The following is a 15,700-nucleotide window of genomic DNA, read 5'->3' on the forward strand; positions in this document are numbered from 1 at the left end:
TCTGTACACTGAGGACAATCAGGGCTCTGTACACTGAGGACAAGCAGGGCTCTGTACACTGAGAACAATCAGGGGTCTGTATACTGAGGACAATCAGGGCTCTCTACACTGAGGACAAGCAGGGCTCTGTACACTGAGGACAAGCAGGGCTCTGTATGCTGAGGACAATCAGGGCTCTGTACACTGAGGACAATCAGGGCTCTGTACACTGAGGACAAGCAGGGCTCTGTACACTGAGAACAATCAGGGGTCTGTATACTGAGGACAATCAGGGCTCTCTACACTGAGGACAAGCAGGGCTCTGTACACTGAGGACAAGCAGGGCTCTGTATGCTGAGGACAATCAGGGCTCTGTGCACTGAGGACAAGCAGGGCTCTGTGCACTGAGGACAAGCAGGGCTCTGTACACTGAGGACAAGCAGGGCTCTGTACACTGAGTACAAGCAGGGCTCTGTACACTGAGGACAATCAGGACTCTCTACACTGAGGACAAGCAGGGCTCTGTACACTGAGGACAAGCAGGGCTCTGTACACTGAGGACAAGCAGGGCTCTGTACACTGAGGACAAGCAGGGCTCTGTACACTGAGGACAATGAGGACAAGCAGGGCTCTGTGCACTAAGGACAAGCAGGGCTCTGTGCACTGAGGACAAGCAGGGCTCTGTGCACTGAGGACAAGCAGGGCTCTGTACACTGAGGAAAAGCAGGGCTCTGTACACTGAGGACAAGCAGGGCTCTGTGCACTGAGGACAAGTGGGGCTCTGTACACTGAGGACAAGCGGGGCTCTGTACACTGAGGACAAGCAGGGCTCTGTACACTTAGGACAAGCAGGGCTCTGTACACTGAGCACAAGCAGGGCTCTGTACACTGAGGACAAGCAGGGCTCTGTACACTGAGGACAAGCAGGGCTCTGTACACTAAGGACAAGCAGGACTCTGTGCACTGAGGACAAGCAGGGCTCTGTACACTGAGGACAATCAGGGCTATGTCTACTGAGGACAAGCAGGGCTCTGTACACTGAGGACAAGCAGGGCTCTGTACACTGAGGACAAGCAGGGCTCTGTATGCTGGGGACAAGCAGGGCTCTGTACACTGAGGACAAGCAGGGCTCTGTACACTGAGGACAAGCAGGGCTCTGTACACTGAGGACAATCAGGGCTCTGTACACTGAGGACAAGCAGGGCTCTGTATGCTGAGGACAATCAGGGCTCTGTGCACTGAGGACAAGCAGGGCTCTGTGCACTGAGGACAAGCAGGGCTCTGTACACTGAGGACAAGCAGGGCTCTGTACACTGAGGACAATCAGGGCTCTGTACACTGAGGACAATCAGGGCTCTGTGCACTGAGGACAAGCAGGGCTCTGTGCACTGAGGACAAGCAGGGCTCTGTACACTGAGGACAAGCAGGGCTCTGTACACTGAGGACAAGCAGGGCTCTGTGCACTGAGGACAATGAGGACAAGCAGGGCTCTGTGCACTGAGGACAAGCAGGGCTCTGTGCACTGTGGACAAGCCGGGCTCTGTGCACTGAGGACAAGCAGGGCTCTGTACACTGAGGAAAAGCAGGGCTCTGTACACTGAGGACAAGCAGGGCTCTGTGCACTGAGGACAAGTGGGGCTCTGTACACGGAGGACAAGCGGGGCTCTGTACACTGAGGTCAAGCAGGGATCTGTACACTTAGGACAAGCAGGGCTCTGTACACTGAGCACAAGCAGGGCTCTGTACACTGAGGACAAGCAGGGCTCTGTACACTGAGGACAAGCAGGGCTCTGTACACTAAGGACAAGCAGGACTCTGAGCACTGAGGACAATCAGGGCTCTGTACACTGAGGACAATCAGGGCTCTGTACACTGAGGACAATCAGGGCTCTGTGTACTGAGTACAAGCAGGGCTCTGTACACTGAGGACAAGCAGGGCTCTGTATGCTGAGGACAAGCAGGGCTCTGTGCACTGAGGACAAGCAGGGCTCTCTGCACTGAGGACAATCAGGGCTCTGTACACTGAGGACAAGCAGGGCTCTGTGCACTGAGGACAATCAGGGCTCTTTACACTGAGGACAATCAGGGCTCTGTACACTGAGGACAAGCAGGGCTCTGTAAACAGAGGACAAGCAGGGCTCTGTACACTAAGAAAAAGCAGGGCTATGTGTACTGAGGACAAGCAGAGCTCTGTGCACTGAGAAAAAGCGGGGCTCTGTACACTGAGGACAAGCGGGGCTCTGTACACTGAGGACAAGCGGGGCTCTGTACACTGAGGACAAGCGGGGTTCTGTACACTGAGGACAAGCGGGGCTCTGTACACTGAGGACAAGCAGGGATCTGTACACTGAGGACAAGCAAGGCTCTGTACACTGAGGACAAGCAGGGCTCTGTACACTGAGGACAAGCAGGGCTCTGTATACTGAGGACAAACAGGGCTCTCTACACTAAGGACAAGCAGGACTCTGTGCACTGAGGACAAGCAGGGCTCTGTACACTGAGGACAAGCAGGGCTCTGTACACTTAGGACAAGCAGGGCTCTGTATACTGAGGACAAGCAGGGCTCTGTACACTGAGGACAAGCAGGGCTCTGTACACTGAGGACAAGCAGGGCTCTGTATGCTGAGGACAAGCAGGGCTCTGTGCACTGAGGACAAGCAGGGCTCTGTACACTGAGGACAATCAGAGCTCTGTACACTGAGTACAAGCAGGGCTCTGTACACTGATGACAATCAGGGCTCTGTACACTGAGGACAAGCAGGGCTCTGTACACTGTGGACAAGCAGGGCTATGTACACTTAGGAAAAGCAGGGCTCTGTACACTGAGGACAAGCAGGGCTCTGTACACTGAGGACAATCAGGGCTCTGTACACTGAGGACAAGCAGGGCTCATTGCACTGAGGACAAGCAGGGCTCTGTATACTGAGGACAAGCAGGGCTCTGTGCACTGAGGACAAGCAGGGCTCTGTACACTGAGGACAATCAGGGCTCTATACACTGAGGACAAGCAGGGCTCTGTGCACTGAGGACAAGCAGGGCTCTGTACAATGAGGACAATCATGGCTCTGTACACTGAGGACAAGCAGGGCTCTGTACACAGAGGACAAGCAGGGCTCTGTACAATGAGGAGAAGCAGGGCTCTGTACACTGAGGACAAGCAGGGCTCTGTACACTGAGGACAAGCAGGGCTCTGTACACTGAGGACAAGCAAGGCTCTGTACACTGAGGACAATCAGGGCTCTGTACACTGAGGACAATCAGGGGTCTGTATACTGAGGACAAGCAGGGCTCTCTACACTGAGGACAAGCAGGGCTCTGTACACTGAGGACAAGCAGGGCTCTGTATGCTGAGGACAATCAGGGCTCTGTGCACTGAGGACAAGCAGGGCTCTGTGCACTGAGGACAAGCAGGGCTCTCTACACTAAGGACAAGCAGGACTCTGTGCACCGAGGACAAGCAGGGCTCTGTACACTGAGGACAAGCAGGGCTCTGTACACTTAGGACAAGCAGGGCTCTGTATACTGAGGACAAGCAGGGCTCTGTACACTGAGGACAAGCAGGGCTCTGTACACTGAGGACAAGCAGGGCTCTGTATGCTGAGGACAAGCAGGGCTCTGTGCACTGAGGACAAGCAGGGCTCTGTACACTGAGGACAATCAGGGCTCTGTACACTGAGGACAAGCAGGGCTCTGTACAATGAGGACAATCAGGGCTCTGTACACTGAGGACAAGCAGGGCTCTGTACACAGAGGACAGGCAGGGCTCTGTACACTGAGGACAAGCAGGGCTCTGTGCACTGAGGACAAACAGGGCTCTGTACACTGAGGACAAACGGGGCTCTGTACACTGAGGACAAGCGGGGCTCTGTACACTGAGGACAAGCGGGGCTCTGTACACTGAGGACAAGCGGGGATCTGTACACTGAGGACAAGCAGGGCTCTGTACACTGAGGACAAGCAGGGCTCTGTACACTGAGGACAAGCAGGGCTCTGTACACTGAGTACAAGCAGGGCTCTGTACACTGAGGACAATCAGGGCTCTGTACACTGAGGACAAGCAGGGCTCTGTGCACTGAGGACAAGCAGGGCTCTGTACAATGAGGACAATCAGGGCTCTGTACACTGAGGACAAGCAGGGCTCTGTACACAGAGGACAAGCAGGGATCTGTGCACTGAGGACAAACAGGGCTCTGTACACTGAGGACAAGCGGGGCTCTGTACACTGAGGACAAGCGGGGCTCTGTACACTGAGGACAAGCGGGGATCTGTACACTGAGGACAAGCAGGGCTCTGTACACTGAGGACAAGCAGGGCTCTGTACACTGAGGACAAGCAGGGCTCTGTACACTGAGGACAAGTAGGGCTCTGTACACTGAGGACAAGCAGGGCTCTGTACACTGAGGACAAGCAGGGGTCTGTATACTGAGGACAAGCAGGGCTCTCTACACTGAGGACAAGCAGGGCTCTGTACACTGAGGACAAGCAGGGCTCTGTATGCTGAGGACAATCAGGGCTCTGTGCGCTGAGGACAAGCAGGGCTCTGTGCACTGAGGACAAGCAGGGCTCTGTACACTGAGGACAAGCAGGGCTCTGTACACTGAGGACAAGCAGGGCTCTGTACACTGAGGACAAGCAGGGCTCTGTACACTGAGTACAAGCAGGGCTCTGTACACTGAGGACAAGCAGGGCTCTGTACACTGAGGACAATCAGGGCTCTGTACACTGAGGACAAGCGGGGCTCTGTACACTGAGGACAAGCGGGGCTCTGTACACTGAGGACAAGTGGGGATCTGTACACTGAGGACAAGCAGGGCTCTGTACACTGAGGACAAGCAGGGCTCTGTACACTGAGGACAAGCAGGGCTCTGTACACTGAGGACAAGCAGGGCTCTGTACACTGAGGACAAGCAGGGCTCTGTACACTGAGGACAAGCAGGGCTCTGTACACTGAGGACAAGCAGGGCTCTGTACACTGAGGACAAGCAGGGCTCTGTACACTGAGGACAAGCAGGGCTCTGTATGCTGAGGACAATCAGGGCTCTGTGCGCTGAGGACAAGCAGGGCTCTGTGCACTGAGGACAAGCAGGGCTCTGTACACTGAGGACAAGCAGGGCTCTGTACACTGAGTACAAGCAGGGCTCTGTACACTGAGGACAATCAGGACTCTCTACACTGAGGACAAGCATGGCTCTGTACACCGAGGACAAGCAGGGCTCTGTACACTGAGGACAAGCAGGGCTTTTTACACTGAGGACAAGCAGGGCTCTGTGCACTGAGGACAATGAGGACAAGCAGGGCTCTGTGCACTGAGGACAAGCAGGGCTCTGTGCACTGAGGACAATCAGGGCTCTGTACACTGAGGACAATCAGGGCTCTGTACACTGAGGACAAGCAGGGCTCTGTACACAGAGGACAAGCAGGGCTCTGTACACTGAGGAAAAGCAGGGCTCCGTACACTGAGGACAAGCAGGGCTCTGTGCACTGAGGACAAGCGGGGCTCTGTACACTGAGGACAAGTGGGGCTCTGTACACTGAGGACAAGCGGGGATCTGTACACTTAGGACAAGCAGGGCTCTGTACACTGAGGACAAGCAGGGCTCTGTAAACTGAGGACAAGCAGGGCTCTGTACACTGAGGACAAGCAGGGCTCTGTACACTAAGGACAAGCAGGACTCTGTGCACTGAGGACAAGCAGGGCTCTGTACACTGAGGACAAGCAGGGCTCTGTATACTGAGGACAAGCAGGGCTCTGTACACTGAGGACAAGCAGGGCTCTGTACACTGAGGACAAGCAGGGCTCTGTACACTGAGGACAAGCAGGGCTCTGTATGCTGAGGACAAGCAGGGCTCTGTGCACTGAGGACAAGCAGGGCTCTGTATACTGAGTTCAAGCAGGGCTCTGTATGCTGAGGACAAGCAGGGCTCTGTGCACTGAGGACAAGCAGGGCTCTGTACACTGAGGACAAGCAGGGATCTGTACACTGAGGACAATCAGGGCTCTGTACACTGAGGACAAGCAGGGCTCTGTGCTTTGAGGACAAGCAGGGCTCTGTGCACTGAGGACAATCAGGGCTCTGTACACTGAGGACAAGCAGGGCTCTATGCACTGAGGACAATCAGGGCTCTTTACACTGAGGACAATCAGGGCTCTGTACACTGAGGACAAGCAGGGCTCTGTACACAGAGGACAAGCAGGGCTCTGTACACTGAGGAAAAGCAGGGCTCTGTGAACTGAGGACAAGCAGGGCTCTGTGCACTGAGGAAAAGCGGAGCTCTGTACACTGAGGACAAGCGGGGCTCTGTACACTGAGGACAAGGGGGGCTCTGTACACTGAGGACAAGCAGGGTTCTGTACACTGAGGACAAGCGGGGTTCTGTACACTGAGGACAAGCGGGGCTCTGTACACTGAGGACAAGCAGGGATCTGTACACTGAGGATAAGCAGGGCTCTGTACACTGAGGACAAGCAGGGCTCTACACTGAGGACAAGCAGGGCTCTGTACACTGAGGACAAGCAGGGCTCTGTACACTAAGGACAAGCAGGACTCTGTGCACTGAGGACAAGCAGGGCTCTGTACACTGAGGACAAGCAGGGCTCTGTACACTTAGGACAAGCAGGGCTCTGTACACTGAGGACAAGCAGGGCTCTGTACGCTGAGGACAAGCAGGGCTCTGTACACTGAGGACAAGCAGGGCTCTGTACGCTGAGGACAAGCAGGGCTCTGTGCACTGAGGACAAGCAGGGCTCTGTACACTGAGGACAATCAGGGCTCTGTACACTGAGTACAAGCAGGGCTCTGTACACTGAGGACAATCAGGGCTCTGTACACTGAGGACAAGCAGGGCTCTGTACAGTTAGGACAAGCAGGGCTCTGTACAGTTAGGACAAGCAGGGCTCTGTACACTGAGGACAATCAGGGCTCTGTACACTGAGGACAAGCAGGGCTCTGTGCACTGAGGACAATCAGGGCTCTGTGCACTGAGGACAATCAGGGCTCTGTACACTGAGGACAAGCAGGGCTCTGTGCACTGAGGACAAGCGGGGCTCTGTACACTGAGGACAAGCGGGGCTCTGTACACTGAGGACAAGCATGGCTCTGTACACTGAGGACAAGCAGGGCTCTTTACACTGAGGACAAGCAGGGCTCTGTACACTGAGGACAAGCAGGGCTCTGTACACTAAGGACAAGCAGGACTCTGTGCACTGAGGACAAGCAGGGCTCTGTATACTGAGTAAAAGCAGGGCTCTGTACACTGAGGACAATCAGGGCTCTGTACACTGAGGACAATCAGGGCTCTGTACACTGTGGACAAGCAGGGCTCTGTACACTGAGGACAAGCAGGGCTCTGTACACTGAGGACAATCCGGGCTCTGTACACTGAGGACAAGCAGGGCTCTGTACACAGAGGACAAGCAGGGCTCTGTACACTGAGGACAAGCAGGGCTCTGTGCACTGAGGACAAACGGGGCTCTGTACACTGAGGACAAGCGGGGCTCTGTACACTGAGGACAAGCGGGGCTCTGTACACTGAGGACAAGCGGGGATCTGTACACTGAGGACAAGCAGGGCTCTGTACACTGAGGACAAGCAGGGCTCTGTACACTGAGGACAAGCAGGGCCCTGTACACTGAGGACAAGCAGGGCCCTGTACACTGAGGACAAGCAGGACTCTGTACACTGAGGACAAGCAGGGCTCTGTACACTTAGGACAAGCAGGGCTCTGTATACTGAGGACAAGCAGGGCTCTGTACACTGAGGACAAGCAGGGCTCTGTACACTGAGGACAAGCAGGGCTCCGTACACTGAGGACAAGCAGGGCTCTGTATGCTGAGGACAAGCAGGGCTCTGTGCACTGAGGACAAGCAGGGCTCTGTACACTGAGGACAATCAGGGCTCTGTACACTGAGGACAAGCAGGGCTCTGTACAGTTAGGACAAGCAGGCTCTGTACAGTTAGGACAAGCAGGGCTCTGTACACTGAGGACAATCAGGGCTCTGTACACTGAGGACAAGCAGGGCTCTGTGCACTGAGGACAATCAGGGCTCTGTGCACTGAGGACAATCAGGGCTCTGTACACTGAGGACAAGCAGGGCTCTGTGCACTGAGGACAAGCGGGGCTCTGTACACTGAGGACAAGCGGGGCTCTGTACACTGAGGACAAGCATGGCTCTGTACACTGAGGACAAGCAGGGCTCTGTACACTGAGGACAAGCAGGGCTCTGTACACTGAGGACAAGCAGGGCTCTGTACACTAAGGACAAGCAGGACTCTGTGCACTGAGGACAAGCAGGGCTCTGTATACTGAGTACAAGCAGGGCTCTGTACACTGAGGACAATCAGGGCTCTGTACACTGAGGACAATCAGGGCTCTGTACACTGTGGACAAGCAGGGCTCTGTACACTGAGGACAAGCAGGGCTCTGTACACTGAGGACAAACGGGGCTCTGTACACTGAGGACAAGCGGGGCTCTGTACACTGAGGACAAGCGGGGCTCTGTACACTGAGGACAAGCGGGGATCTGTACACTGAGGACAAGCAGGGCTCTGTACACTGAGGACAAGCAGGGCTCTGTACACTGAGGACAAGCAGGGCCCTGTACACTGAGGACAAGCATGGCCCTGTACACTGAGGACAAGCAGGACTCTGTACACTGAGGACAATCAGGGCTCTGTACACTGAGGACAAGCAGGGCTCTGTACACTGAGGACAAGCAGGACTCTGTACAGTGAGGACAAGCAGGGCTCTGTACACTGAGGACAAGCAGGGCTCTGTACACTGATGACAAGCAGGGCTCTGTACACTGAGGACAAGCAGGACTCTGTACACTGAGGACAAACAGGGCTCTGTACACTGAGGACAAGCAGGGCTCTGTACACTGAGGACAAGCAGGACTCTGTACAGTGAGGACAAGCAGGGCTCTGTACACTGAGGACAAGCAGGGCTCTGTACACTGAGGACAAGCAGGACTCTGTACAGTGAGGACAAACAGAGCTAGGTACACTGAGGCTCTGTGACACACTCTGGGCTCACGCACCAGGATGATTGGCAAGGCAGGAACCTGCACAGAGCTCTGCTTGTCCTGCCCTCACTTCCTGTATTTGGTCTCCCGTATAGAGACACACAGGCAATAGCTGCAGGTACAGCATTTTTTCTCCCCCCAAAAAATAAAAAAATGTACTCAATGTATATGACAAATATACACATAATGGTATTAAATACATTAAATAAAAAGTTTTTGTTAATGACAGGTACAATTTAAGAAAATGTACCATTACTATGTTAAACATATTTAAAAATATGGTGATGTTTTTCATTTTTTCTGGCAGATTTGGATATCTGCTGTAGCTCTACATCAGATCTGTTCTGCATCCCATTCTTTTTCTACATCCATCCTTTTATCTCTCCCTTCTGCCTAAAAATAAAAATTACAATATTATGCAGAGCTCGTGGGCAAAAGGCTTCATCTGTCTTTTTTTTTTTTTTTTACTGAACTCTACTGAGGCCTCATCTTCTTATAATCCTTAAAATATGAAGATAGTAGCAATTGAGAGTGAATATATTGAGACCGCTAATAAAGCCTTAGTCATCAAATATCATTAAGGCGGCGGCACTAGTGCTGCAGAATCTAAGGAAGTCATTTTGCAGACCGTGACACTCAGATAACTATTCTTGACTTGTTCAGTGTTAGAAGGAGCCTCTAATAAGATACAAATTGTATTATGCTAATATTAGTTCAGAAAATTGTATCCTTCTCCTTCACAGGTTAGCAAAATTAGCCTTGTGGACCTTGCAGGAAGTGAAAGAGCCGATTCCACCGGAGCCAAAGGAACAAGATTAAAAGTGAGACTCTTTGATATGCTTCAAGTTGTTTGAAAAATGTTTTAACATAAAATACACAGTAAAATGGTTTATGGTTCAATGATATAGAAGACCTTGTAAATTTAAGACATAGGATAAATATTTATTTAATCTAAATGTGTTGTCTATTGTTTGATCTATTAAATGGTCTAGTAAATTATAATTAAATTATAGAGAAAAAATAATTAAAATCTTCTTTTAGGCTTGTTTTGCATCTACTTTGGAGGTTCTGCTTGGTGCCTCCGTCACATGTTTAATTTAAAATACTGGACAAAGTTGTGCAGAATAATGCAATATGCCAATTCACCAATGAGAGACACCATGGCAGAAACCAGATGCACAACTTTAAAGTCAATGGGGTCCTTCACGTGTTTTTGGTGCCGAAGTGTGGTGGATCTAAAAGTAATAATTCTTCATGAACTGTAAATACAGTGGTCCCTCATCATACGATGGTAATCCGTTCCAAATGGACCATCGTTTGTTGAAACCATCGTATGTTGAGGGATCCGTGCAATGTAAAGTGTAGGACAGTGGTCTACAACCTGCGGACCTCCAGATGTTGCAAAACTACAACACCCAACGGCTGTCCGGGCATGCTGGGAGTTGTAGATTTGCAACATCTGGAGGTCCGCAGGTTGAAGACCACTAGTATTGGAGGTTATACTCACGTGTCCCCGCCGCTCCGGACCATCACCGCTGCCCTGGATGTCGCCTTCTGTTGCTGTCGCCGTGTCCCCGACGCTCCGGCAAGGCCTCTGCTTCCCCGGCATCCTCGCTCTCTGTCGCCGCCATCTCGTCGCTACGCACGCCGCTCCTATTGGATGACGGGACGGCGTGCGCAGCGACGTGATGACGACGATGGAGAGCGCCGACGATGCAGAGGATCCTGAAGAGGATGCGCCGGAGCCCCGAGGACAAGTAAGTGATTGTCAGCGGACCACACGGGGCACTGTAAACGGCTATCCGGTGGCAGCTGAAGCAGCCAACGGCTGTCTGGGCATGCTGGGAGTTGTAGTTTTGCAACATCTGGAGGTCCGCAGGTTGAAGACCACTAGTATTGGAGGTTATACTCACGTGTCCCTGCCGCTCCGGACCGTCACCGCTGCCCTGGATGTCGCCTTCTGTTGCTGTCACCGTGTCCCCGAGGTGTCCCCGACGCTCCAGCAAGGCCTCTGCTTCCACGGCATCCTCGCTCTCCGTCGCCGCCATCACGTCGCTACGCACGCCGCTCCTATTGGATGACGGGACGGCGTGCGCATCGACATGATGACGACGATGGAGAGCGCCGATGATGCAGAGGATCTTGAAGAGGACACGCCGGAGCCCCGAGGACAGGTAAGTGATTGTCAGCAGACCACACGGGGCACTGTAAACGGCTATCCGGTGGCAGCTGAAGCAGTCTGCGCTGACGGTTAGCAGTTTATGTGATGGCCCCGACATACAAAGGCATCGTATGTTGATGCTGCCTTCAACATGCGATGGCCTCTGAGAGACCATCGTATGCTGAAATTATCGTATGTCGGGGCCATCGTAGGTCGGGGGTCACTGTAGGTCTTCATAGTCTGTGAAAAGTAAATTAAATGTTCCATTTACTGTTGGTGTTGTGTTGAGACCTCCAGTTTAAGATATGCAGACTTTTAGTAAAACTAGTTGATTAGCCCTAATCCAGGATATCATCAATCGTCTATATTTTCATGACAATCGTAAGAGCACAAAAAGATTTCTTCTTCCACTTTATGTTTTTTGTTTATGGCAAATGCTGCACTGTGCATGATATTTTATTCACTCCTTGTTCTTCTATCTCTTTATCTTCACTTAAAGGAAGGAGCAAACATCAATAAGTCCCTCACGACCTTGGGGAAAGTGATTTCTGCACTTGCTGAAATGGTAAGCTATGCAATTCCATATAACAGGGTTTATAATTGCTTTTTTATACATTCTTAGATTAAAAAGATTTTGGGGTTCATGAATTATTAGTGCCAATTGCAAGACCCTTTTTTTTTTTGTTAAAAAAAAAAAAAAAAAAAAAGACCATTCAACGTTTTATATTTGTAAAACCTCCCACAAAAATGATCATTGCATTGGTTTTAATAGGGGAAATGGACATAAATATTTAAAGGTATTATAGTGTCCCTCAGCCTTTTCTTTTCTATAATAAATTTAGCTTTGACAACTGAACTCTTTTATACGGTACCCTTAAAGGGGTATTCCAGGCAAAAACATCTTATCCCCTATCGAAAGGATAGGGGATAAGATGTAGGACCCCCGCAATCTCCCTGCAGCAGCCCACATTCTATGCGTAGCTGCGTCTGCAGTTTCAGAAACTGCCAGGCTTCCGAGACGGGGACGTGACATCACGTTATGCCCCCTCCATTCATGTCTATGGGAGGGGGCGTTGTGGCCGTTATGCCCCCTCCCATAGAAATGAATGGAGGGGGCGTGGCGGGATGTCACGTCCCCGTCTCTGAAGCCCCCCGCGATCAGACATCTTATTATCTATCCTTTCGATAGGGGATAAGATGTTTTTGCCTGGAATACCCGTTTAAGTTTTTGTTGTCCCATTGCAGACTTTCCAAAGCTCTCATATCTTTTTATGAACTCTTCCAAAATGTAACTTTACAAAAGTGAAAAATAATACTGTCATCTCTAGGAGCTATACCCTTTCCAATACAAAATAATATCTTGTTAGAGTTCGATGCTGGAAGACTGGCATTGAGTGCTATTATGTAGTTGAATTATACTCTTATCTAATATAAATTATCTCTTTTTCCACAGGACTCTGGAACCAATAAGGTGAGATTTTGATTCCTTAATATAGAGACATAAACTGAAAGGGTCACGTGAATTTGACATACATATTATGTAAGCTTATATGTCAAATACAGTTTAAGAAAAGAAGCTTGCACTCACCGCCCCTGTAGACTTTTTCATATGGTCAGTCCATTCCGGCAGGGAGACTTCATAGATGCGGGGTGCTCAGAGACAAACAGCCATTTTCGCACAGTAGGTGTGTGCTTCTTCCGGCCTTATATCTATCTGGGTCTGGGTTTTTGTTTATCTATGGGAAATGTATGTTCCAGCATGATTTCCAAATGGCTGGAGATATTTTGATAATACTTGGTACACATGCTACTTATATACAGTATGTCAAATAAAAATAAGCTATCCCCTTACATGAGGGTGTGTTTTGTTGTCTAAATCCCTATGTAAGTCTATGGGACCTCCACTACCTCACTCTACAAGCTCTGCATCTCTGTGTGAGTTTGTCAGTCCGGCTTGCAAGCCACACCTTTCTCACAAGCCACGGCCCTCTCACAAAGCCATGCCCATTCTATTTTCGACCATTTTGTGCATAGGTCCGGAATTCAAGTCACGCCCACTCCCACAAAAGTCATGCCCCCTTCTATTTTCAGTCTACAGTCTTTTCATCACAACTCAGCACCAACTGAGGATGGGATATTAGGTTGGGATATGAGGTTGGGATATGAGGTCTGGATATGAGGTTGTAATATGAGGACGTGATATGAGGTTGAGGTATGAGGACAAGATATGAGGGCATGATATGAGGTCGGGATATGAGGTCAAATTATGAGGTCGATATGAGTACAAGATTTTAGGTCGGGATATGAGGACAGGATATGAGTTTGGGGTATAAGGACAGGATATGAGGAGGGGATATGGGTCAAAATATTAGGACAAGAGGTTCCTCCTATGTTGCTTTTCCTCTCCCACAAGGATTAGGTAGGAAAAAGTGGGCAACGCCAGGTACTCTGCTATTAAGCATATAAATAGAGACAGGACCAACTCAACTGCACCCTGGCCTTGCAGTTTTAAGATGCTTTACCTCTGTCATCTCTCTATACTGACATATATTCTGATCAGCCTTAACATTAAGACATTGATTTTCTCATTACAATTGGCTCTGTCAGCAAGTGAATATGTTATCAACAATTGAAAAATCAGTTCTTGAGGCTGAATAGTTTCAAGCAGGAAAAAGCCAAGTGTAAAGATCTGAGCGACTTTGACAAGGGCTAAATTGTACTGGCTCAATGACTTTGTCAGACCATCTCTAAAACAGCAGGTCTTGTGGGGTGATATGTAGTGGTTAGAGCCAACCAAAAGTGATGTAAGGAAGGAAAACTGGTGAACCACGAATGGGGTCACTTCTCATTGACACACATGGGGAGCAAAGGCTAACCCGCCTGCCGTAGAAGAGCATTACTTACTGGCTATGATGGAAAGGTGTCACAATACATGCAGACTGGTAAGTCTGCCCAACAAACCTGGCCCGTCTGATAAATCCCATTTACATCATGTGGACAACCGAGTGCATGTGCATCATTTATCTTCAGAAGGAATGACACTGAGATGCACTAGAATGAGAAGAAAACAAGCCAGAGAAGAGTGTGATAATATGGGCAATATTCTGCTGGGAATACTTGGGTCCTGACATATGGATGTTACTTTGACACATACCACTGACCTAAACTTTGTTCAGATCAAGCTTCATGGCAGCGGGATTGCCTAATGGTAGAGACCTTTTTCCGCCCCCTATTCTTGTTCTGTCCCTGTCTAGTCTGTTCCTCTTGTCTGGCTAATTGTCACTTTTGAGCATCTTAAGCCCTCTTTCAGTTAGTAAGAAGTTCCCTTATACATGGTTAGGATTCATTTTGATTAGTATTCACATATGTCATATGAATTGTAAGGCCTCCGTCTCGGTGGTCCCCTTTTTGCTGACCTTGGGTTGGCTCATTTTGCAGTTCTTGTTGTACTTTATTCGTGCTCTGTTTCATTGTATTTTGCATTTTGGACCTAGGTCCGATTTGTTATTTTAAGCACAAACTGTTCTTAATATGTTATCTCTTTTATTCTTATTGCAAAATAAAGATTCTTAATGAGAAAAAATTATAATAGAATATTGCTCTATTCAGGAAAAACAAATGCTTTACATAGTATATTGTTTTTAGTTCATGTACTATATATAATACCTTGGTAAAAGTAAACCAATTCAGTCAGTAAAATGGCTATTTTCAAGTTTTCAATTTAGTTTTCTAATGGAAAAAAGTGTAAGTTTTAAATGCAGTGTACCCATAGTTCAGGTCATCAGGTTCCTCACCGGATCCTGGTGTAGTCACACACTTGTCCTTTGCTCTGCGATGACCACAGGGAGCATTGGTATTACTGCCATCTTATGGGCCATTTTACTTATTTTGCAGAACAAGAAAAAGAAGAAGACAGATTTCATTCCATATCGAGATTCTGTACTCACATGGCTACTAAGAGAAAATTTAGGTAATGCATTTATTTATGCCACCATCATATTAGACTTATATATACAGTATATATGACTTATACAACACATGACATTCTTTAGAAATGTGAAGTTCTGTGTGTCTAACTGCTGAGATCACCCCTCATATTTAGAGTGAAGGGCTAACAGCATTACTTAATGCATCACTGTCATGTGAAAAAACTTAAAAAACATTCAACATATTGTCCAGGCATGTAAAAAATATATATTGCATTGGGTCTCAGTACTAAGACCCACCTTGATAAATAGTTATAACCCTGTGAAGTACACAGCAGCATTCTTCACTCCTTGGCTGGCTTCTCCATCCGACTCATTCACTGCATTAGAGTCTATTGGGGAGATTTATAAAAACATGTGCAGATGAAAAGCTGATCAATTGCCCATAGCAACCATTTAGCTTGCTTATTTATTTATTTATTTTTTTGAAAAGACCACTTAAATATGAAATAAGTGATCTGATTCTATGGGCAAATGGTCAAATTTAGTTTTGTATAATCAAAGGGAAGCTTCATTTGGAGCAGGATTGTGGCGCTGACCGGAACAAAGGAT

The 15,700-nt window shown here is 49.3% G+C and overlaps 1 protein-coding gene across 4 annotated transcripts in view; it reads left to right on the top strand.

The window, feature by feature from the left end:
• Window positions 1–15,700, top strand: part of KIF1A (kinesin family member 1A) — a 331,661-nt gene that overhangs the window by 190,842 nt on the left and 125,119 nt on the right. For all 4 annotated transcript variants that reach the window (XM_056564691.1, XM_056564693.1, XM_056564694.1 and 1 more), the window contains 4 exons: window positions 9,745–9,822; window positions 11,662–11,727; window positions 12,616–12,633; window positions 15,057–15,132. In XM_056564691.1, coding sequence (XP_056420666.1) covers window positions 9,745–9,822; window positions 11,662–11,727; window positions 12,616–12,633; window positions 15,057–15,132 — 238 coding nt within the window. The remainder of the gene's footprint in view (window positions 1–9,744; window positions 9,823–11,661; window positions 11,728–12,615; window positions 12,634–15,056; window positions 15,133–15,700) is intronic.

This window comes from Hyla sarda, chromosome 3 (genome assembly GCF_029499605.1).
Source record: "Hyla sarda isolate aHylSar1 chromosome 3, aHylSar1.hap1, whole genome shotgun sequence".
Lineage (NCBI taxonomy): Eukaryota > Metazoa > Chordata > Amphibia > Anura > Hylidae > Hyla > Hyla sarda.